Source organism: Mixophyes fleayi, chromosome 10, assembly GCF_038048845.1.
Source record: "Mixophyes fleayi isolate aMixFle1 chromosome 10, aMixFle1.hap1, whole genome shotgun sequence".
Lineage (NCBI taxonomy): Eukaryota > Metazoa > Chordata > Amphibia > Anura > Limnodynastidae > Mixophyes > Mixophyes fleayi.
The window spans coordinates 10786462-10809139 of NC_134411.1; the positions used below are offsets into that span (position 1 = coordinate 10786462).

A 22678-nucleotide genomic window follows, 5' to 3' on the forward strand; every position below is an offset into this window, starting at 1 on the left:
GGAGACTACAGCGCGCCGGGGAAGTACTGCAGTATCCCAGCCCGATCAGTACCCCAGCACTGATCGGGCTGGGGGATCCCCCGCCCCGACCGATCAATACTGCTGCTGAGCACTTTCAAGGGCCCCCTGGATGCCGAGGCCCCTGGGCTGTAGCCCAGTTAGCCCTATGATTAATCCGGCCCTGTGTACAGGTCTAGTCTAAGTACTGATTACTAGTGATGACGGCTGTGTAAGCATGCTATGACGTGTTTGCAATCAGAAGCAAATGTAAAAAATTATTTTATGTAGAGTAGACATTCATAACATCCTAATACATGTTTTTCATGGAAAAAAATAAATACCCCTCCCCCTCACATTTTTTCATGTTTTAATTTTTTTATCATGAATGGCTATATTATTACCAGGAGACATTAATTGAATAGTTTCCTTTTCCTGTGTGCTCTTTTGTGAGTTTATATTCCACATATGTATTGGAAGTATCTTACAGTGTCTTGTCTAGTAGAGCAGACTTACACCCGTATTCATCACCACACGTATCTTCAGAGCCGATCCTTGTTGAATTCCAGTGTACATATACCCGATTTATGTGCGTTTTAAAACAAACGCACATTGCGCTCAGTGTGCTTCACTTAACGAATCAGGCCCATTATGTATAAATCAAATACAACATATTATGCAGTGCTGTACATTGCGGAGATCATGATACAAACAAATGACATGTAACACATAGTAAAGATGGCCCCATGACCAAAACTCTAATTGGTTTGGGGTATACTTGATACATAAGGTAGCAGAATAAGATTCTAGCTGTAGGTGGGGGTGCATATTCACGAGTACAGGCACAGAGTTGGTTCCTAGCTCCAATCAGATGATGATCAAAGGCGCTGTGCTAGTTCCTGGCTCCAGGGAATAAAACTGGGTAAACACTACAGAAATTTCGACCAACTTTTTATGCCGAGCGATTTTACATGCGATCGATGTTCCGATCGCTTGGTCCATGGACTGCATACACACTAGCCTTATTTAGGATGATAAAGGGAAGAGCAGACGTCCCTTTAGCGACTTTTTACAGCCATGTTGTTGTGAGCAATGGCTGTAATTTCGTACTCACTGTTGTGGATCGGTCGGAAGTTTATACACACTACACAGCAGAAACGAGATTGGAACGAAAATATTAAATGGTACGACCAACCAAATGGGGCGACAATCGTCCATTTGGGCAGACTTTCGACCATCGCGTCACTGTACACACTGACCTGACTTTTGAACGAGCGGTCGTATGTCGGCTGATTGAGCCGATTATTGGACGAAAACAGTGTAGTGTGTACCCAGCTTTAGCGGTAGCACTTGTTACTAGCAATTAACATACAGACTGTAAAAAATTCTTGACCACATATTTATCTTTAAATCATTGCACCACTCCTTGTCGTTTTTAGAAAATTATGCAGACTATTGGTGTTCTATGTTGGAAAAAGATGAGTCTCACTTTGCCAAATGTCATTCAACAATAGATCCAACTGAATATGCAAAGGTAGGTGCCATTGTGTGTACACTCATACGCTCATATCAACCTTCATTTGCTACAGTTTCCTTCTTATTTTTCACCTGACAGAGATGTCGTTATGACTCATGTAACTGTAAAAACAGTGAAATTTGCATGTGTGCAGCTCTCTCATCCTACGTCAGAGCCTGCGCTGCTAAAGGGATCATCCTGTGGGGATGGAGAAAAGGCATCTGTGGTAAGAGCAGCTTCACCAAATAAATAATATAGTGGCTATCACCAACTTTATTATTTTCTGACATTTGGAAATGACAAAAAAAATGTTGTTTTTTTTACTCTACCTCCAGATAAGTTATTATTCTTACTTATTTCAGTCACAATCTTAAGTGACCTCTTCTGTGTACTACTGTAAATTACTTTTTAACTTATGGTAGTATATTAATTTCCTGTTACTCATACATTATAAATAGCATTGCATAAATTTAATCCATAGGTATGTAGCACATTTATACAAAGGTTGTATACTTACAAGAATAAAAAGGCAATTCGTCTTCTTACTTACATGTAGCTCCATATAATCTGTCAAGTTACATTAGCTAAATGTGTATCATATGCAAACAGAAAAATGTACATTATGTGATCCCGCTGTATTGTACTGTGAAAAACATATTTTCTCTAATTTATCCCTGGCAGATAAGGACGTTGCCTCTTGCCCATCTTCCCAAGTCTATCTATATAACCTGACCACTTGTCAGCCAACCTGTCGTTCCTTGGCAGAGGGAGAGAAAGCTTGTTCTAGCATATTCACTGCAGTAGATGGCTGCGGGTGTCCAGATGGAGAGTACCTGAATGAGAAGGACGAGTGTGTATCTATAGCCAAGTGCTCATGCTATTACCATGGCACATACCTGAACCCGCTGGAGGTTATCTACAAACAGGACGAACGTTGGTAAGTGTTAAAAAATACAGATTGTCCAGTTATGACATTGAAAGTCATAGGGCCCGAGTCATTAAGGAGAGCAAAGCATAAAAAAGGAGTAACTTTGCACCTGGGCAAAACTATGTTGCATTGGAAGGGGAGGTAAATTTAAAATGTGGGGACAGAATTATAGTTGGGATAGGGCATGTCCTAGATCATCCATGTAAATATAAAGCTATCAAGAATTTATGTGCTGGATGAAAAAACAGCCAGTATTTAACTTCTGTGCAAAATAATAAACTAAATTGCACCCCTTGCATTGTAACATGGTTTGTCCCAGAGAAAATTTACTCCTTTTTCTACCTTTCTTTTCTTAATGACTCAGGCCCATACTGTTAAGAGTTTAGTTAAGAGATAGAGAACATCCTATTTGCTTAATCTGCAAAGTACTATTTAAAACACAAAAGCTAATGCTTGATGATCAGTTCCTCTTTAAGTAACTAATATAATCAGCACAAAAATGTTTTCTATAGGCATACACCCACCCACCACATTTGTGTTTAATAGCTGAATAAGTTGCTCATTTAATATTGACATAAAAATGGTAATGAGGTATTCCATTGTCTTTTCAACCAGCTCTTGCCACAATGGGAAACTTATCTGCAACACTCACATCATTGAAGGTAAGTTTTTTCATCAAATATAAATTTACATATCACCTATGAAAGCCTCTACTGACATAATAGCTGTCAATTACAGACAAAATTATATATATATATATATATATATATATATATATTATAGCCAGTCTTTACCAAGGAGTCAAAATATTGTTTACAGTCAACAATAATTAATTCAGTTGTATCTGCTATTTGTGTACTGTGAGTTACAATTAAATGATGATGGAGGTGGGATATCTCTCTGTAAACAAATCATCATCATCATCATCATCATTTATTTATATAGCGCCACTAATTCCGCAGCGCTGTACAGAGAACTCATACACATCAGTCCCTGCCCCATTGGAGCTTACAGTCTAAATTCCCTAATATAGACACACACATAGACATATACATATACATACAGACAGACAGGTAGAGACTAGGGTCAATTTTTGATAGCAGCCAATTAACCTACCAGTATGTTTTTGGAGTGTGGGAGTAAACTGGAGCACCCGGAGGAAACCCACGCAAACACAGGGAGAACATACAAACTTCACACAGATAAGGCCATGGTCAGGAATCGAACTCATGACCCCAGTGCTGTGAAGCACAAGTGCTAACCACTAGGCCACTGTGCTGCCCATATCATGTTATCTCTTTTATTTTTGAGTGTTTTGTTTTACTATTGCCACAGTGTTACTGCCTAGTATCCTAGTACCCTTTGCGCTCGGCTAATGATCGCCGCCTCTCTTCCCCCCTGGTTACCTCCTCCCATGCTCGCATCCAAGACTTCTCCTGCGCTGCCCCCCTCCACTGGAACCAACTCCCCGGCTCCATCAGAACTTCCCCCAACCTGTCTAGCTTCAAACGGGCCTTAAAAACCCACCTCTTCCTTAGAGCCCTCCAGTCCCCCACCTAATTGACCTCCTCCCAGTCTCCCCCTACCACCCTTCCACTCCTGCCCTCCCTCCTGTCCCCCTCTTACCTCCCTCCTTTTCATTCTCCTCTTCCCCCCTCTCCGTCTCTGCCTCTGTTCTCCCCATTCCCTCTTCCAACCATTGCGTCTCTGTCCGTCCTACCCTCCCCTTAGATTGTACGCTCCTTCGAACAGGGCCTCCTCTCCTTCAGTTCTCCACCACCTTAACTCTGCTCTTCAGCTCCTTGTCTCTTCCACGAGGTCCTCCTGCCCCTCTACCCCTCTCTCTACCCCACTTGGGGCTCTCACCTCTCATCTAGCTGTACATTGAGCTTCGGAGTTACTGTGCTTTTTGTTAACTGTACCGTGCTGTCTCACCCTGTATCGTGTTTCTGCCTGTCCCTGTACGGCGCTACGGATAGCTAGTGGCGCCCTATAAATAAAAAATAATAATAATAATAAATAGTATGAACTATCCATAAATGACATATCCTACACTTTGAATTATGCACTCCTGATCTATTTATTAAAGACATAAAGACTCATCCAAGGTCTCTTTCCAGCTTGCCCTAAAGGAAAGGTCTACTTTGACTGTAACAAGGTCCAATCAGATGTATCGGGAGCCCAGAGGCACAGGAGCTGCAAGACACTCAATGTGGAATATGTACGTTCATTCTCTCTTTTTTCTGTTGTTGCATTAGAAGTCATTTTAAACCCTATGTTATAATGTTTTCATAGTGACATTGACAGAAATGTGCTATTGTATCACAACCTTTCATGCAGTGTGCAAAAATCCTGACATTGTCATCATACAATACATATTAATGCTATACATAATTTGAACACTGTTTTCCATATTGTTTATCATTACCTATAATAATGATATTCTTCTTTTTTTCTGCTAACATAGTTTCAGACAGAGTGCATCTCAGGTTGTGTTTGCCCCAATGGACTTCTAGATGATGGGGCTGGAGGCTGCGTTCCTGAAGACAGGTGCCCTTGTGTCCATAATGAAGATATTTTCCCCCATGGGACTCAGGTCAAGGTGGACTGCAATACATGGTAATATAAAATGTTCATGACTAATCTGTCAAAGTTTAAATACAAAGTTTAATCAAACGTGGGAATTCATTTGGCCGTGATGTTTTAAGGAACATTGAGGCAGCGTTTTTTCATTGCTCACTTTTCATCGCACCTTTATGGGGCGTGAGAAAAATGAGCGATATTCCTGTGAAAAAAATAAGCGCGAGGTGTCTTACGGACGTTCCGGAGACACCTTGTGCAAATTTTTTTAGAATTGAATCGACCCCTAAATGGGTTCGGCCCATCCATATGGTCTCAAAAACAACAATGTGACAGTTGTAAAATAGAATTCCCATAGAGTTTTGTGCACTATCCCCTTTGTTTCCATGTCCCACCGAAACATCACACTTTTTTCCTGCTTTATCTGCGGGTCACAAACAGCTGTTAGCATGATGATTTATTATTCCTGTATACTACTGACGAGGAGAGGAGGGTGGGCGAGGGTCTTGAAAGAACTCTGCCCTCTTACATTACTAGATGGTAATTGAAGTACTAGTGAGATAGTGCTCTGCCAGTAGCAGTATAAGGATGGAAAGAGTAAGAATATTATGTGCAATCCCAAGTCAGTACTCTGCAAGCTGTTGACATGAAAGGTTTATTCTTACAAACATTTTCCAAGACTCAAAACTAATCCTCTGCCCTTTTCACCAGCCACATTCTGTTATTTTACAGTTGTTGCAGAGTTGTGAGCAAGTACAAGTACAACATGTGGTGATCAAACACCATCAAACTAAAATATACTGTAAGAATTAATGACCAAACTGAATTCTTTATGACACTCAATAATGATAGCAAGTACGTCTGCTCTATTATATATTAAGTTGGTAGTAATCCTTAGAAGCATAGGCAAACCGAGGGGGGGGGGGGGTGTTTCCTAGTGCCTGGAAACCCCCATCCTGCCTGGGCACTGTATAATTGAGGCGGCTGGACCCTGTCCCTGCTTCACATGGCTCTGCTAACAGTAGTAGCATTGCCCATGTATATTATAGGGATAGGAAGAGTTGGAGAGCAGCCAAGTACTGTCTAATATTATAGCTACGACCCCATGCATGCTGGTCACGTCCACTGGTGGCGTGGTGTGGAAACCCCCCTCTACAAATCCTGTGTTTGCCCCTGAGAAGATACGCTGATTTAGATTTTTGTCATTATCTAACCTCTAGTGAATGGTCAGGTTACTATGCAGAATTATTTATTTATTAAATCAATTTAATAGCATGAATTAATTTGCAGCCTATGTCAGAAAGGAAGATGGACCTGCACTCATGCTGTATGTTACGGGACATGTACAATCTATGGAAATGGTCATTATATCACATTTGATGAAAGGTTTTATGACTTTGATGGAAATTGTGAATTTGTAGCTGTCCAGGTAAGGCACTTAACATATTATGCTAATATTACTATTAATTACACCAAAGTAAAGCTAAACCACTGTATACTGTGTGTCATGTTCATCTGTTACTATATGTGCATATATTTAGATTTGCTTGATCTGAACTAACTTATCTATAGCTATAGAATATTAAGTTCTCTATAGTTATAATGTTACTACTGAAGAGCGCTCTCTTCACATTATGCATTGACTAAGTATTATATGACGAGATCTGTCTAAAAGCAATACTGTCAAAACTCCCAATTTACAACAATACCTCCAGTCTTTCCAGCCACAATCCCAATGTGCCCTGGCCAGGTTCTAAACTGATAGTCTCTGCCCTCTTTGCCCAAAAGAAATCATGTCTAGTGGGAAAATAATAGGTATTTTAGCAGGCATTATCTGCTTGTATATATAGGATATTTGTTAGGTGTACAGTGTTACACTGCAGTCCCTTTTTTACCACTTTATTGATGGAAAAAAATGTCCCTAAAGCTTAAAGCTCAGTTGATATCCTCATCGGTTTCCACCTTCAAGTTGACTGTACCCACACTCATTTGTCAGTTTCTGAAGAATGATAAGATTAGTGCCAAATTATAGAGCCCATTAAATGCCCATATTTTAAATGATCCCAGAGTTCACCAATAATCACCCAATGCAAAATGCACCACACTGACCCATCAGCAACTATGGCTGACCAACATTTCAACCTGACCGCTTGATTTTGTGACTGATTTAGTTGGGCTGATTTGACTGTTAGCCACAAAAGATAACATTAATGATGTATTTGAAAACGTTTATAATAGATGTCCAAATTAAAGTCTGTTTTGCCACTTTCAAACAAAATGACTTTTTTCATTGAGTTATTTCTTGGCAATATGATAATTTTTAGGTCTTACATGATTTTGAAATTAAAAACTGAGACACCCATGTGACCTAAAATTTGCTTTAGGCCATAATATCGATCCCATACTTTCCTTTCGGTGAAAAATGTGAAACCATTATAGAAACCTACTCCCACTTACATTGTTAATTTGATCACTGAGAGTACAAGGGGCCCACACATCAAGGGGACAGCTTGACTCTAGGCCCAAGCGCACTGTATATCCTGTAGCCATAGTAGTTAGTGCTTCCATGCCTCTGCAGCAGGCTGCCGTATTGCCATGGAGGTACTCCTCTAAGGGAGCAGACAGATAAGCTTACACGCTTGCTCTGCAGAAAAGCACTGTATTGAGTGATAGATGCACACAGGGGCTAGGCCAGTTATATAACAGCAACTTAATAGGCTGCTGTTTCAGCTTTTTGACCTGTTTATTAGGATATTGCTCTAAATATGTGGGAGGAGCTTCATCTCTTTATAATGGAGAGGTGAGGCAATGCTTTATGTTTTAACAAAGCATCAATGGAATGACAGGTTAACAGTGCACAATGTAATTTAACTTCAGGTTTTATACCTAAAATTTTACATTTTGGCGTTTAGTTGTCCTTTAAAATATCTGAGTTCTAGAATTTTATTCCTTTTTTATCTGGATTTAGCTAAGGCTGACCATCATGACACTTTGGAATTTCTCAAGTGTGAAATAAATATCAGTAACTTACAAGTCTTTTGTGACTCTTGTCCAACTTTGCTAGTTCAAGGTGGGGTTGTATTTAACAATATGGCTTTAGCAGGTAAAATATTTTTGCTTTCGATATTTATAGTAAGTAAATATTTTCATAATAATGAAATCCTAATTCATTATGTTATGTTATATGTCTTAAAATAAGTGCATGTGACAGATATATCAATTATTTACAGTGATAGAAAGAGTCAATATTGAGCAATATGTCAGTGGAAACAATTCAGATTGAAGATGTGAAATATGTGATTTTTTTCAAAAATATGTAAAACATTCATGTGGTTGCTGTGCTACAAGTAACTATACATTAACAGAGCGAACAAATAATTATTGTCAGGTTCTGACAATAAAAAAATAATAAAGTGTTTTAAATATGTTGAGATCTGCACAGTATAAACTTAACTATTTATATTTTATTCTTTACAAAAAAAAATATTGGTTAATTAGTATTAGCTACATAGATTATAAGGAAAATAACTTTACTATGATATTATTAAGTGTATAAAGGAAAAACAATTTTGCATGTCATTTAATTTCAGGATTACTGTGGTCCTAACCATTCTAGTGGCAACTTTAGCATCATCACAGAGAACATCCCATGCGGCACCACTGGAGTTACATGCTCAAAGTCTATCAAAGTATTTCTAGGGGTATGTATTGTATAACTTCAATATACTTTCAGGTGTTGGTTGTTTGAAGGACTCTTGGTAGAATAATACATGTGACTAATACATTTGTCAACAATGATGCCTATAATTTTTGGGGATGATCTGTCAATGAATCATTCCTGTGCAATAAAAAGATCAACACTGGTGACCTTATTCAAATTGCGTTTTAATAAAAGAGCACGGAACTTCAGCGTAGTTTCGATCATATTCAGATAATTTATCATGTGGCTCAGTGGTTAGCACTTCTGCCTCACAGCACTGGGGTCATGAGTTCGATTCCCAACCATGGCCTTATTTGTGTGGAGTTTGTATGTTCTCCCTGTGTTTGCGTGGGTTTCCTCCGGGTGCTCCGGTTTCCTCCCACACTCCAAAAACATACTGTTAGGTTAATTGGCTGCTATCAAAATTGACCCTAGTCTCTCCCTTGCTGTCTGTCTGTCTGTGTCTGTGTGTGAGTGTGTGTCTATATTAGGGAATTTAGACTGTAAGCTGCAATGGGGCAGGGACTGATGTGAATGAGTTCTCTGTACAGTGCTGCGGAATTAGTGGCGCTATATAAATAAATGGTAATGATGATGATGATATAAATATATCTATATCTTTATTTATATATATATATATATATATATATATATATATATATATACCAGATACTATATTCCGGCCCCACTTAATGGTCCTTTCAGATTTTATCCAGATTTTATACTGTATTTGTATGTTATATGTATGTATGTATGTATGTATGTTGTAGTGGAACCTGTTGTCTAGAATAGCACAGTGGCTGCATAAAAACATTAACTAACACATAACTTCCCATGGATGCATTTTTTACATATTTCAGAGTACTGTCCTGAAGTTAGTAGAAAAACACTTAGAGGAAACTGTAGGGCAGGACGGAAAACATGTGCAGTATCTGACACGTGAAGTGGGAATTTACCTGGTCATTGAAGCAAGCAATGGTATTCTTCTGATTTGGGACAGAAAAACCACCATATTTATCAAGGTGTCGCCTGCATACAAGGTAAGAATGAGTCATTCAGCATTAAGTTGGGCTTTGGAACATAATCATTGTTTGTCTAGAGTATGTATAAAAGCATTGAACTATTCTCTAGCACAGCATAAGTCAGACTAGAAATTCCAACAACCCATAAATACTGATATAGAACTGTCTATAAAAAAAAACCCTGGTTTGACACAGTCATAATCACAAATATGTCATGCCTTAGGTGCGATGGAGAAAACACAATAAAATATCTACCTATAGAATATTTGATTGTTGACATAGAAAGTCAGCCCAAGTCCAAAATTGTATTATACAAGTCCAAACACAAAATATTGCTACTTTTGACTTTAATTACATAATAAAATGCATGTACACTTGCGACTGAAATTAACTTTAGGTTGTGGGCATTACTGGACATATCTGGATGTCTGAAGGCTTTTTTTTTTTTGCTTTTTTCCATTCTTCCAGGGTAAATTGTGCGGTTTGTGTGGAAACTTTGATGACAATTCACAAAATGACTTTAAAACCAGTCACATGTTACAAGTCAATGATGTGTTGGAGTTTGGAAACAGCTGGAAGGTCGATCCAAGCTGTCCTGATGCGACAGATGTAGTCGATCCCTGCAGTCAGAACCCGCATCGTCACTCCTGGGCTGAGAAGCAGTGCGGCTTAATCAAAAGCCAAGTTTTCAAAGTCTGCCACAGCAAGGTACAGAGATATGGATTATATTGTTCATATACTGTTCATATGAATTAAAGTTCCAACCAAGGTTGAGCAAAAAAGGTTGACACACCAATATATACAACTAGCACCACACACATACAGAAACAAATATAGTAAAAACGAATCTGCTCAGTATGACTATAGAAGATGTGGACTGAACAGGAGCCATGGCCAACCCATTTAGAGGTCATGTTTATCCACCAAATCCTAATTACTCAAACAGCTAGGAGTCAAGTCCACTGGAGATGAAAGGTATCGTGTACTTGTGGCTGTGGTAGTGTAACGGTGGGAGTCTGAGGTAGGGCGATCATAGCTGGGGTTCCCTCAATACCAGGAGCTGTCAGTGGTTAGTAATTGGTCAACAACTTGCAATTCACTAGTAGATCACGTGTCAAGTCACTAGTTTTCAGCAACATTATATATAGCGCTGTGGGACTATTGTTTACCTTCTATAACATTTACGCATCACACTTTTAAAAAATAAACATTTCCTTTATGTCAGAATTGTCTTCGTTGACATTATCCAGCAAATGATTGCCTTCTACTAGGGCGGTACCCATCATAGCAGCACAAAGCTGCAAGTTAGGAAAAAATGTCAAACTCTTAGAAGTCACCATAAAATACTCATTGACCATTGTCACATATATAAATTAATGTCTCTTAAATGAAGTTTTAAAATAAATGCTTTCATGATCCACTGTTACTGATGTTTACAATGAGACTGAACTTTTTTTAGGTGGATCCAAAGCCATTTTACGAAGCCTGTGTAAATGATGCCTGCTCTTGTGACAGTGGCGGAGACTGTGAATGTTTCTGTACGGCAGTTGCTGCCTATGCTCAGGAATGCACCAAAGCCGGGGCCTGTGTCTACTGGAGAACACCAGACATATGCCGTGAGTAAAGTACTAATTAGACTGGTTACAGTGTGAGCCTAACTTTTGCAGAAATTGGAAAGTTGGATATTATTTATTGATATAGAATTTTTTTATGGCACAACTCAAACAAAAAAATAAATAAAAAAGGAATACATTATGGTTTTTATAAAATAAATATGTCAAGGATTCATATCATATGCATCATATGCAGCATTGTTTATAAAAAAAAAAAACATGCTAAGTAGAGCTGATCCATTTGAATATGGGGAAATCTTTGCTAGAATTACTATTGCTAATCCTTTGTTTAAAAATGTTGAATAACATAAATTAGCCTTTGTCCCCCAAACATATGACATGAGGATGCAAAACAGAAAGTTATAAATATTCCTGTCTGCTTCTGATGAGAATATTTTATGTATTTAGTATTATCAGACATATGGGTGTAAGAAAACTTTGGTTGTCAAAATAGATATAGATACCTTTTATTATTTACAATATTTTTTTTTACTTTTTTTATTTGCATGGCATATAGCAAAACAATTCAGCATGGAAACTATTATCAAAATATCAGCAATACATACATAGCATGAATGAAGTAAGGGCGGATATAAAGGCAAACTAACAAAAGTGCAGTTTACTTGCAGTAAAGAGCAGGGGCGCACGCAGGATTTTTTAGGGGGTTCCCCCCCCCCAAAAAAAAACCCCGCTGCGAAAGCAGCTCCGTTTTCGGCAGCTCTGTACTATCCAGCAGCCGCGGCACTGTCAAAGAAGCGTCCGCGGCGGTGCTGACAGCGCCGCGGCTGCTGGATAGTACAGGGGCACTTGTTTAGCGGAAGGGAGGGGTTTCTGGAAACCCAAACCCCCCCCCCCCCCCCCCCTGGGTGCGCCACTGAAGAGGTCCATAAAAATTATCTGGATCTCTCATCAAAAATCTATTAGAACAGTATTGGAGATATATCCAACAAATACTGTTTGATATTTACCTTATGTTAGCCCTTAAATTTGTGCCTACAAGGCCAAAGGCTCAGGTTGTTACCTAGGGGTCATGCAATGCCTACGTTATTATCAGGGGTGATATAACTGAAATATTTGATCTGATTAAATCCTACATTTAGACAATTTTTTTGGGATTATTTACTGTCTTCATATGACCTCAAAACTCTTAAAGCAATATACTGAGGCTACTTAATCTTTCCGTCACCATACACCAAATATGTAAAATTTTTAGAAGCTACTAATTTTGACCGGGTGTCCACAGCTTTGGAACTGGGATCTGAGTTTTTGTTTTCTCTTGTACTGGATTTGGATCACCTTAATGTACATTGTGAGAACAAGCCTAAATGAACTAATATTAATGACCCATCTCTGGACATTTGAATTGTTGAAAAATATGTTGCTAAATGATTTACAGAAAACTATTTTTTTTTCCTACTTTAGCCATATTTTGTGACTACTACAATCCTAAGGATGAATGCGAGTGGCATTATCACCCATGTGGTAACCACAGCCTACAAACATGCCGCTCCATCAATAATGTCTATACTAATGTCACCATCACTTATCTGGAAGGTAAGTGTCCCAGAACAGTCATAAATCAAATTCTAGATTCCACAACACGTCCTCCCATCATTGGCAGACTCAGAATAAAACTTGGTGTATCCACTTGTACAACATAAACATATGTGATAACAATTATGATTTTATATCACTGCATCAAACACTAGTCACATATAGATCTATATAACTTGATGACGTTATCTTTCACTGAATATAATTAACAGATTAGACTAGAATAGAGGACATTATTCAATAAGCGCACAATACAGATATATATGACTTAACTGCTGAAATTGTACTTCAATTCAATAGACATATTTACAACTGAACACCATAGCATATATATCGTATTTCAACTCACAAATTAAATTTGGATTTTTTAAAGGCTGCTACCCAACTTGTCCAAAGGATAAGCCTATTTTTGATGAGACAAAGAAAATATGTGTGACCCAAGAAGAATGCGGTTGTTATATTAATAATACTCACTACGAGCCTGGTGATGAGGTGCCCCATGATAAGAACTGCCACACATGGTAAGAATGTCACACATGGTAAGAACTGCCACACATGGTAAGAATGTCACACATGGTAAGAATGTCACACATGGTAAGAACTGCCAGACATGGTAAGAATGTCACACATGGTAAGAACTGCCACACATGGTAAGAACTGCCACACATGGTAAGAACTGCCACACATGGTAAGAATGCCACACATGGTAAGAATGTCACACATGGTAAGAACTGCCACACATGGTAAGAATGTCACACATGGTAAGAACTGCCACACATGGTAAGAACTGCCACACATGGTAAGAATGTCACATATGGTAAGAACTGCCACACATGGTAAGAACTGCCACACATGGTAAGAATGTCACACATGGTAAGAACTGCCACACATGGTAAGAACTGCCACACATGGTAAGAATGTCACACATGGTAAGAACTGCCACACATGGTAAGAATGTCACATATGGTAAGAACTGCCACACATGGTAAGAATGCCACACATGGTAAGAATGTCACACATGGTAAGAACTGCCACACATGGTAAGAATGTCACACATGGTAAGAACTGCCACACATGGTAAGAATGTCACACATGGTAAGAACTGCCACACATGGTAAGAATGTCACATATGGTAAGAATGTCACACATGGTAAGAACTGCCACACATGGTAAGAATGTCACATATGGTAAGAACTGCCACACATGGTAAGAATGCCACACATGGTAAGAATGTCACATATGGTAAGAATGTAAGAACTGCCACACATGGTAAGAATGTCACATATGGTAAGAATGTCACATATGGTAAGAACTGCCACACATGGTAAGGATGTCACATATGGTAAGAACTGCCACACATGGTAAGAATGTCACACATGGTAAGAACTGCCACACATGGTAAGAATGCCACACATGGTAAGAACTGCCACACATGGTAAGAATGTCACATATGGTAAGAACTGCCACACATGGTAAGAATGTCACACATGGTAAGAATGTCACATATGGTAAGAATGCCACACATGGTAAGAATGTCACACATGGTAAGAATGTCACATATGGTAAGAACTGCCACACATGGTAAGAATGTCACACATGGTAAGAATGTCACACATGGTAAGAACTGCCACACATGGTAAGAATGTCACATATGGTAAGAATGCCACACATGGTAAGAATGTCACACATGGTAAGAACTGCCACACATGGTAAGAAGTAGTGGTAGGAACATAATTTAAAGTGAGACAGTTTAAAAGTTCATTTTTATGAGATAATATACATCCTATAATAAAAACAATAGATGTGTGACCAAAAAAGTTTCTGACTTTTTATGTCACTTTATGAGACTGCAATCTGATTGTTTTTATTACACATGAAAACAAGGAACACTGAAGCAATTTGTGTTTTTACTTTTTTTATATGTCTAAAATTACAATCATCTCTTCAAGCAATGTAATTGCTTTAGTATGTCAAGGCATAAAAATGTTAGAATATACCTGTATGCATGTTTAAACATGATTCCATTTCTTTTCTTGTTTTAGTATATGTACCCCAGAAGCAGAAGTCAGCTGCAAATACAATCAATCAGGTACATTTAGCATTTAGCCATAGAGATACAATATTTTTATATGGGTTGTTATTATTGTGCTGTCACATCTATGATGAGTATAATTATTGTACATCTTCATCTAGAAGTTCAGTATACTTCTGTTGCGGCTTATTCTGACTATATAATACTGCCATAAATGAGCAACAAGGAGTTGATATAGGCAAAAGTCAAACAGTGAACACACAAAGGTCTTTGAGGATAACTGCACCCATATGTAAAATACATCCTGTTTCACTAAGCAACTCTGTTAATGTAATCAAGTATTTATTTCCTATTCTATGAGAAAATTATAATGCTGCATATCAAAACTCATAGTGATATACTGATGTAGGACAAAAAGCTATAATGATAAAGCAAGCCACATCATTTACTCTTGCTTTGACGTAACTGAATTAACAGTTTATCATGAACGGCTAAGAAACAGGGATTAAGGGGGACAGGTGATAATCAGTAAAATGAAAGAATATTCTATGCCCAGGGCCCAGAGGTGAAGGGGGCCTGTAAATGCTGGGTCACCCCCCCCCCCCCCCCCCCTTCCAAGTCTTCTGCACCCCACTGATATCCCCAAACCCTATTAATACCACTGATCTGCTCTCAAACATACTGCATAAAACAGCTGTTTGCAAAAATAATTAATGTTTTCTCTATTTAAGAAAAACAGCAATCAATTTAAGATTTCAGTTATTTATTTATTTTTTGAAATAGAGAATACATTTTATTTTTTATTTATAGTTTTGCGCCTGTATATTAAATACCCATTAAAGGGAACAGATTTGGATTTCAGGAGCAGAACTAGAAGACGCCAACCACATCTCAACATTTATTGTGATGCAACTGGGGGACTGGAGAGCAGCAGGATGTACTTAGCCAAAGAGGTTGCCCCAGGGAAGGATGTGAGCCAATCAAATGATGCTCACATCCACACCTGGAACAATCTCTTATGCCAGGTAGATTATGCTGCTACCTTCTTCCTTGGCTGCATTGTGAGAAATGTTGTGATGTGTCCTGAGGTTTCCTAGTCAATTTTTTAGCTTTACTATTAAAACATGACTATAGAGCAAGTGACCATGTCTCTATGCGTTAATCCAACATGATCTGCAGTTATCTTTGACTCTGCAAGACAATAACTCAAAGTCAAGCTTCTGCACTGTTTCAGAGATATTGCAAGACACAGAAGCACCTCTCTCCTAGTAGGTGTTTAAACATGTCTGCATACAGCTTTGAAGATGAACAGATTTAGTTAAGCCTTGATATATTTTTATACCATTTTTATTACACAAATGCACATGCTTTGATATCTGTTCATGGCCAATAGTAAATTTACTTCTTCTTGTACTGTGCAATTTCTGCACATGGTGCTACCACGATTTTGTTTCACCAGAAGGTGAAATAAGTAAAAATTCTAATATTGTTTTATAAACACAAAGTGATTTTTCTCTTGTACCCTTTGCTGTAGCCTGTGTCTGTATCATCAATGGCACAATATATGAAGAAGGTGAAATCATATCCAAAGAAGAACAGTCTGGAGTTTGTATCGTGATAAAATGTGTGAATGGAACAGAAAAGGTTGAAATCGATGTCTGTTCCACTTCTGTACCCACCACTTCATCCACTACTACTTTCACCACTACTTCAACAGCCACCACTCTGACAACAACAGGTAATAAAGCTTCCACAGATTCTTATAGCTGATGTCTGTATCCTGTAGACTCTATTTTTTGTAATAGCATTGAAATATGTCATTTAGTACCTTTATTTAATATATGTTGCATTAGTGACATGTTTACTTATGCCCCACTATTCACTCCCTCATCTTGATAATATCAAACATTAACTCAAATCTGTGCTGATTAATAGCTTATTAGATACCTACAATGGAATTTTAAAGTCCATTGTCACATAATCACTGAGGAAAAGGTAATAACAATAGATTGAGACACTACAGCAACCATCTTATCATAGTAAGTTAAAAATAAAATCTACCCACCATCACCACTACCTTAACACAAACATTTAATGTATAATGCCACCTAAGATTACATAAAGTCTGCCAGAAAAGTCAGAAAATCTAAAGGCGGCAAAGGGAAAGTGAGAAAAAGTGTCATCTATAATCAGAAAAAGAAGATTAAACACAAAACCTCTTCAGAGGGTCAGCTGGGCTTGGTGTTCCATTATCTGACTCTCAAGAACCCAAATTTACCTTTAGAATGTTGTGAACCATTACCTGGCAGGAGGGGAGTTTATACTTAGAGAATGACATCATGCTGTACACATATGATCTTTATTGCACAAAATAGGAAGAAAATGCTAAAATCAAAATGACAAAATTGTCTCAATGCTCCATTCATGTAAAACAGAGAGTCAGGGACTGCCAAAGGGAAGGAATATTTCCTTGACTATTTGCATGTCACAAAGTGGTCCATAGATTACACTTTCCTCACACATTCCTCACAAGGACAACTATAGTCATCGATTCTGCAGTAATTCAGATTTCTATAAACTTGCTTTTTCCTATGAAAGTTGAGACAATATCCCCATTATCTGTAAGGGAATTCTCAGGGACTGGACCAATGCGAGTCCTGTTCTCAATTCCTGGAGTGCATGTGCTATCCTGGGCACATGCCTTGTTTGTCTATATGGTAGATACAGCCTGTGTGACCCCCACAGTAGTTGCATAAATAAAATCTAAGCATCTACAAACATAGATGTAGGATTTATCAGAAGAACCCATTATTTGATATACTGTAATTTTAGGAACTGCGTAAATCAATGTCAACTGTAGGTTCTTGTGGACTTGAAATTTGCTTTAGTCAATAAAATATTATGAAATAATAAAACCATCACTTCTATTCTTAGTCACCACCACCGTTCCTTCAACAACCCCTCAATCTTCAACAAGTAAGTAACTCTGCATTTCATGATTAAAAAAGAAAGGTTAATATGTTATTGTTAAATGTATTGGTTCTCATGTGATCTGAAACAAGCACATAACCTTAAGATTGGAAATGTAAACGTATCACATACTTTAAAACATGGAATGATCCCACCTGAGTCCCTGCTCAATTTATCCTCCTTTCTTTCTACATCATATCAGATCAGTGCATTTTGCATTCAGGCTGACATTTCACCTTCGCTTAACATTTTTTGTTCCACTTTCAATATTGTGAAACTTGAACAGATATCCTGAAACCTAAGAGGACATCAAAACCTGTATGTTCAAATGAAAATACATTACAATAAAAAAAGGAATATCTCTAGCTCACCATGATGTTAAACACACTCATCATAAAGCAAACGTCATATCGGGAGGAGAAAGTACAGAAGAAAACTGTGCGGTCAGAGGAGGTTTTAGTGGCAACTTTAGCTATTCATGCACTGATGTCACTAAGGAGCATGATATATATATATATATATATATATATATATATATATATCTATATAAATATATAGCAAAAGTAATAAAAGTGAATGTTATACCATTATATGTCAATTTTTATGAGCTATCTTCATTGTTGATGGCGCTGCAGCCGTGGATCTTGCATATTAATCAAGATTCAGCTGATGTCTGGTAACATAACGGAAGGGGGACAATTATTAATTTTAGGATAAGATTTTATGACATGTGGACTGAAAAGATGAAATAGAGTTGAAATTTATGTCACCAGAAAGTCTCATACAATTTTACATACTGTAAGTTAATGTATATTCTTTGGCTATCTGCTATGTCTTGTGTATTTTCTTGTACAGCCTGTGTTTATGAAAAGGTGTGCCGGTGGACCCAGTGGTTTGATGTCAGCAAGCCAGGGGAAGGTCTGGATAGTGGTGATTATGAAACATATGAAGAGATAAGGAAACATCATAAATTCTGTAATGTGCCGGATCAGATTCAATGCAGAGCAGCAAATGCGCCTGATGTCAGTTTGGATGATCTGAATCAGAAAGTTCACTGCAATGTATCTTATGGATTCATCTGTAAGAACAGTGAGCAGGAACTAGATGACAACCTTTGGCAGAAATGCTTCAACTATGAGATCAGAGTAGACTGCTGTGAGGATGAATGTGTTCATTCCACTTCAATTACCACAACTCCCAGTACCACAACACCAACTACCACCGGTCCTACTACCACAACACCAACTACCACCGGTCCTACTACCACAACACCAACTACCACCGGTCCTACTACCACAACACCAACTACCACCGGTCCTACTACCACAACACCAACTACCACCGGTCCTACTACCACAACACCAACTACCACCGGTCCTACTACCACAACACCAACTACCACCGGTCCTACTACCACAACACCAACTACCACCGGTCCTACTACCACAACACCAACTACCACCGGTCCTACTACCACAACACCAACTACCACCGGTCCTACTACCACCGGTCCTACTACCACAACACCAACTACTGCTCCAACTACTACCATAACAGAAACAACAACAACAACAACAACTTCAGGTGAGATGATACTGTGTTTACTGATGTACAACAAAATAAAACAAATCTGGTTAAATGTTTAGATGTAAGGATTCTAAATTCACATTGTGTGCTTGCAAATCTTTATTGTCATTAAGGTATTGTGAATTTATTTTACTGTTGATAATAATAATGTCCACTAAATTAATGTGTTAATTGCTTCTAAACACTTCAGAACCTACAACTACACCACCAATCATCACTACCACAGAATGTATCACAGAGACTGAGGAAACAACGCCATGTAAGTGTTCTTTAAAAAATACATTTTATGTTTCTAGTTGTACGAACCGTCCCCATGCCTGATCATTTGAATTGTTCAGATATTTCTTTAATTAAGCAGATCCACGTCTGTCAGGAGACTGAAATCCTAAAAAAAAAATGTTTAAAGTCCACTAATGGGTTCCTTTAAAGAAGAAAATATTTTGTGTTATTCCCTTTAAATATCTCTGTCAAAACATAATTAGCAACATTTAATAAATTCACAATTCAGGCAAAATTAGGCCCCACTCCCATTCAGTTACACCCCGGAACTGATTCCCCCAAAATTCCCACTTTTGGAAAGCTCCACCCGCTGCCCCTTTTGTGGTCCACTAATCGGGAGTGTCCAACCAAAATCGGGACAGTTGTGAGGTATGCTTAAAATAGTGATGAGGCTTTGTTTACAACTACTGTGAGAATGTCCTGCTGATTCTTTAACCTCCTGATGGTTTACATAAAATATCCCTGACGTTAATGTGACAATATACACAAATGAAAGTGAAAAGACAGATCAAACATAGAAAGATACTAGGAAATTGAGTTAGAAACTAGAGAAATGTAGCTGTGGCAGCCATAGAGACAGACTCTAGAAAGTCTTATAATATTCCAATACAAACAAACAAATAGTTCCTCAATGTCTGGGCAAACTACCACTCCATGACACATCTTTTTTCCTCAACCAGGCTGAAATAAAGCATATAACTAGTCACATTATAAGTCACACATCCACAGAGCTTCTTAAAAACTGTTAAAATGTATAAATTGAAGCTTGAACGTGTTCAAACGTCTTCGTACATGTGCAAACTTGCTCAAACACATACAAACTGACTCAAACACGATTTAACAGACTTTAACATGGTTGGACCAGCAGGAACCTGGTTGGACCTACAAAACTTTTTGGAATATAACTCGATTTATTAAATTAATTTAAAATTCGAGACATTCCAGTGAAATTTCAAATGTTTGTACCGATTCAACAAACCGGTTTGAGACACGATATGCGACCAGTTCAAGCATCTTTATTTGATGTCAGCGTCTACCAACTCTTTAATTGATGATTAAAGTGAATCTTGCAGCAATGCTGCATGTGGAGTTTACCTTATTATGAACTAAATTGCAGTTAACAATTACTATTTTTGTATTTTTTGCTTATCAAGTTGTAATATTTATATCAATATCAAGATGAGTACTTTTCAGTGGTCCCCTTATTGTTTATTAGCCATTATATGCAGTTTAGGGAAACAGTACACATTGGCTCTGACGCATATCTGACATATTGTGTATGTAGTTTCTTGTTGACTTGAAATTTACTTAAGTGAATAAAAGTGAATAAAATATTATTAAATAATAAAACCAAGACTTCTATTTTTAGTCACCACCGTTCCTTCAACAATCTATTCTTCAGCAAGTAAGTAATTCTGCATTTCATGATTAAAAAAAGAAAGGTTAATATGTCATTCTTAAATGTATTGGTTCTCATGTGATCTGAAACATACACAACCTTAAGATTAGAATTGTAAATGTATCACAGATCTTAAAAAAAGGGAATGACCCCCACCAGAGCCCCTGCACAATTTATCCTCCATTCTTTTTACATCACATAAGATCAGTGCGTTTTGCATTCAGGTTGACATTTCACCTTCGCTGTAATAGTGTATGGGAAGGACTGTTCTGCAGTCACACTACAATGATTTCACTGTCTAAATGATGCAGGCAGTGCTTTGACAGTGTATTCACTTTGGTGTGAAATGGGAACAATATTTAATATTCAATATCATGATAATCTAACTGAGCGAATCAACACTTTAAGATATCAGATTTCTAGTAAGAAAATTGAGACATTCTAAGGTCTCATTCAGACTTTCTTGTCTGATACATATGCTGTGTATCCTAACTTCAATTAATATAGCATAAGCAGAGCTTCACATAGGGTTCATAAAACTTTATGAAAACTTATATGTTAATATGGACACATATCCTATTGCCAGGTGTCCAAGTTTGTCTAGCGTTCACTCTGCATCCTTGTGTTTACTTCTAGCACATTATTTAATAAAATATAACTGAAGTGCTGCTTTGGCTGTGTTTTATTCTGATACTGAAAATACCACGCATGCTATATACACAAAACAGGATGTTAGTTATTACATACATATATATATATATATATATATATATATATATATATATATATATAATGTTTTCTGTCTTGGGGTTTATTTGATACAATGTGGAATAAAGCAAAGAAACATTTCAAGAGCAAGGGGTAAATGTATCAAGCTGAGAGTTTTCCTGCGGGTTTGAAAAGTGGAGATGTTGCCTATAGCAACCAATCAGATTCTAGCTGTCATTTTGTAGAATGTACTAAATAAATGATTGCTAGCATGTGATTGGTTTTTCAAATCCGCCGGAAAACTCTCAGCTTGATACATTTACCCCCACATGTTTAGCATGATACATAAAGGATGTACTATTAAACCCTACAATTATATTTTGTGTTCCGCTATAATCGACCTTACTTACACTGATGACTTTGTAGGGTTTTGAACATAGCTCCTTTTTTGTAGCAACTTATCCCCGAGGGCTAACTGAGACTAATAAATAACAAGATAAAGAATACTTGTAACTATCAGTTATCACAAAGGGTCTTAGATATCTGAAATAATAAAATGCATTTTTCTACTATGTTTTGTTAGGATATACACATTCAATTAGACAAAGTTATAAATGCCAAGGATGACTTTAATTACTCTGTTGTTATTTATATGGTCCTAGGCAAAGATGCAGCTGTAAATATATTTGATTTTCCTATTGTTTTCATAAGCACCTTCCTGTATCCCTGATTGCTCATGGTCTCAGTGGTTTGATGTGAGCTCTCCCACATCTGACCCCAATGGAGGAGATTA

The 22678-nt window shown here is 37.7% G+C and overlaps 1 protein-coding gene across 4 annotated transcripts in view; it reads left to right on the forward strand.

The window, feature by feature from the left end:
- The window catches only part of MUC2 (mucin 2, oligomeric mucus/gel-forming), a 115809-nt gene that overhangs the window by 18338 nt on the left and 74793 nt on the right, over positions 1–22678 (forward strand). For all 4 annotated transcript variants that reach the window (XM_075187859.1, XM_075187857.1, XM_075187858.1 and 1 more), the window contains 19 exons: positions 1437–1531; positions 1613–1739; positions 2195–2450; positions 3057–3103; positions 4562–4662; positions 4909–5060; positions 6312–6450; positions 8612–8722; positions 9582–9761; positions 10212–10451; positions 11203–11359; positions 12779–12910; positions 13284–13431; positions 14953–14999; positions 16477–16680; positions 17877–17918; positions 18768–19496; positions 19690–19758; positions 21148–21183. In XM_075187859.1, the coding sequence (XP_075043960.1) occupies positions 1437–1531; positions 1613–1739; positions 2195–2450; positions 3057–3103; positions 4562–4662; positions 4909–5060; positions 6312–6450; positions 8612–8722; positions 9582–9761; positions 10212–10451; positions 11203–11359; positions 12779–12910; positions 13284–13431; positions 14953–14999; positions 16477–16680; positions 17877–17918; positions 18768–19496; positions 19690–19758; positions 21148–21183 (3012 nt within the window). The remainder of the gene's footprint in view (positions 1–1436; positions 1532–1612; positions 1740–2194; positions 2451–3056; positions 3104–4561; positions 4663–4908; positions 5061–6311; positions 6451–8611; positions 8723–9581; positions 9762–10211; positions 10452–11202; positions 11360–12778; positions 12911–13283; positions 13432–14952; positions 15000–16476; positions 16681–17876; positions 17919–18767; positions 19497–19689; positions 19759–21147; positions 21184–22678) is intronic.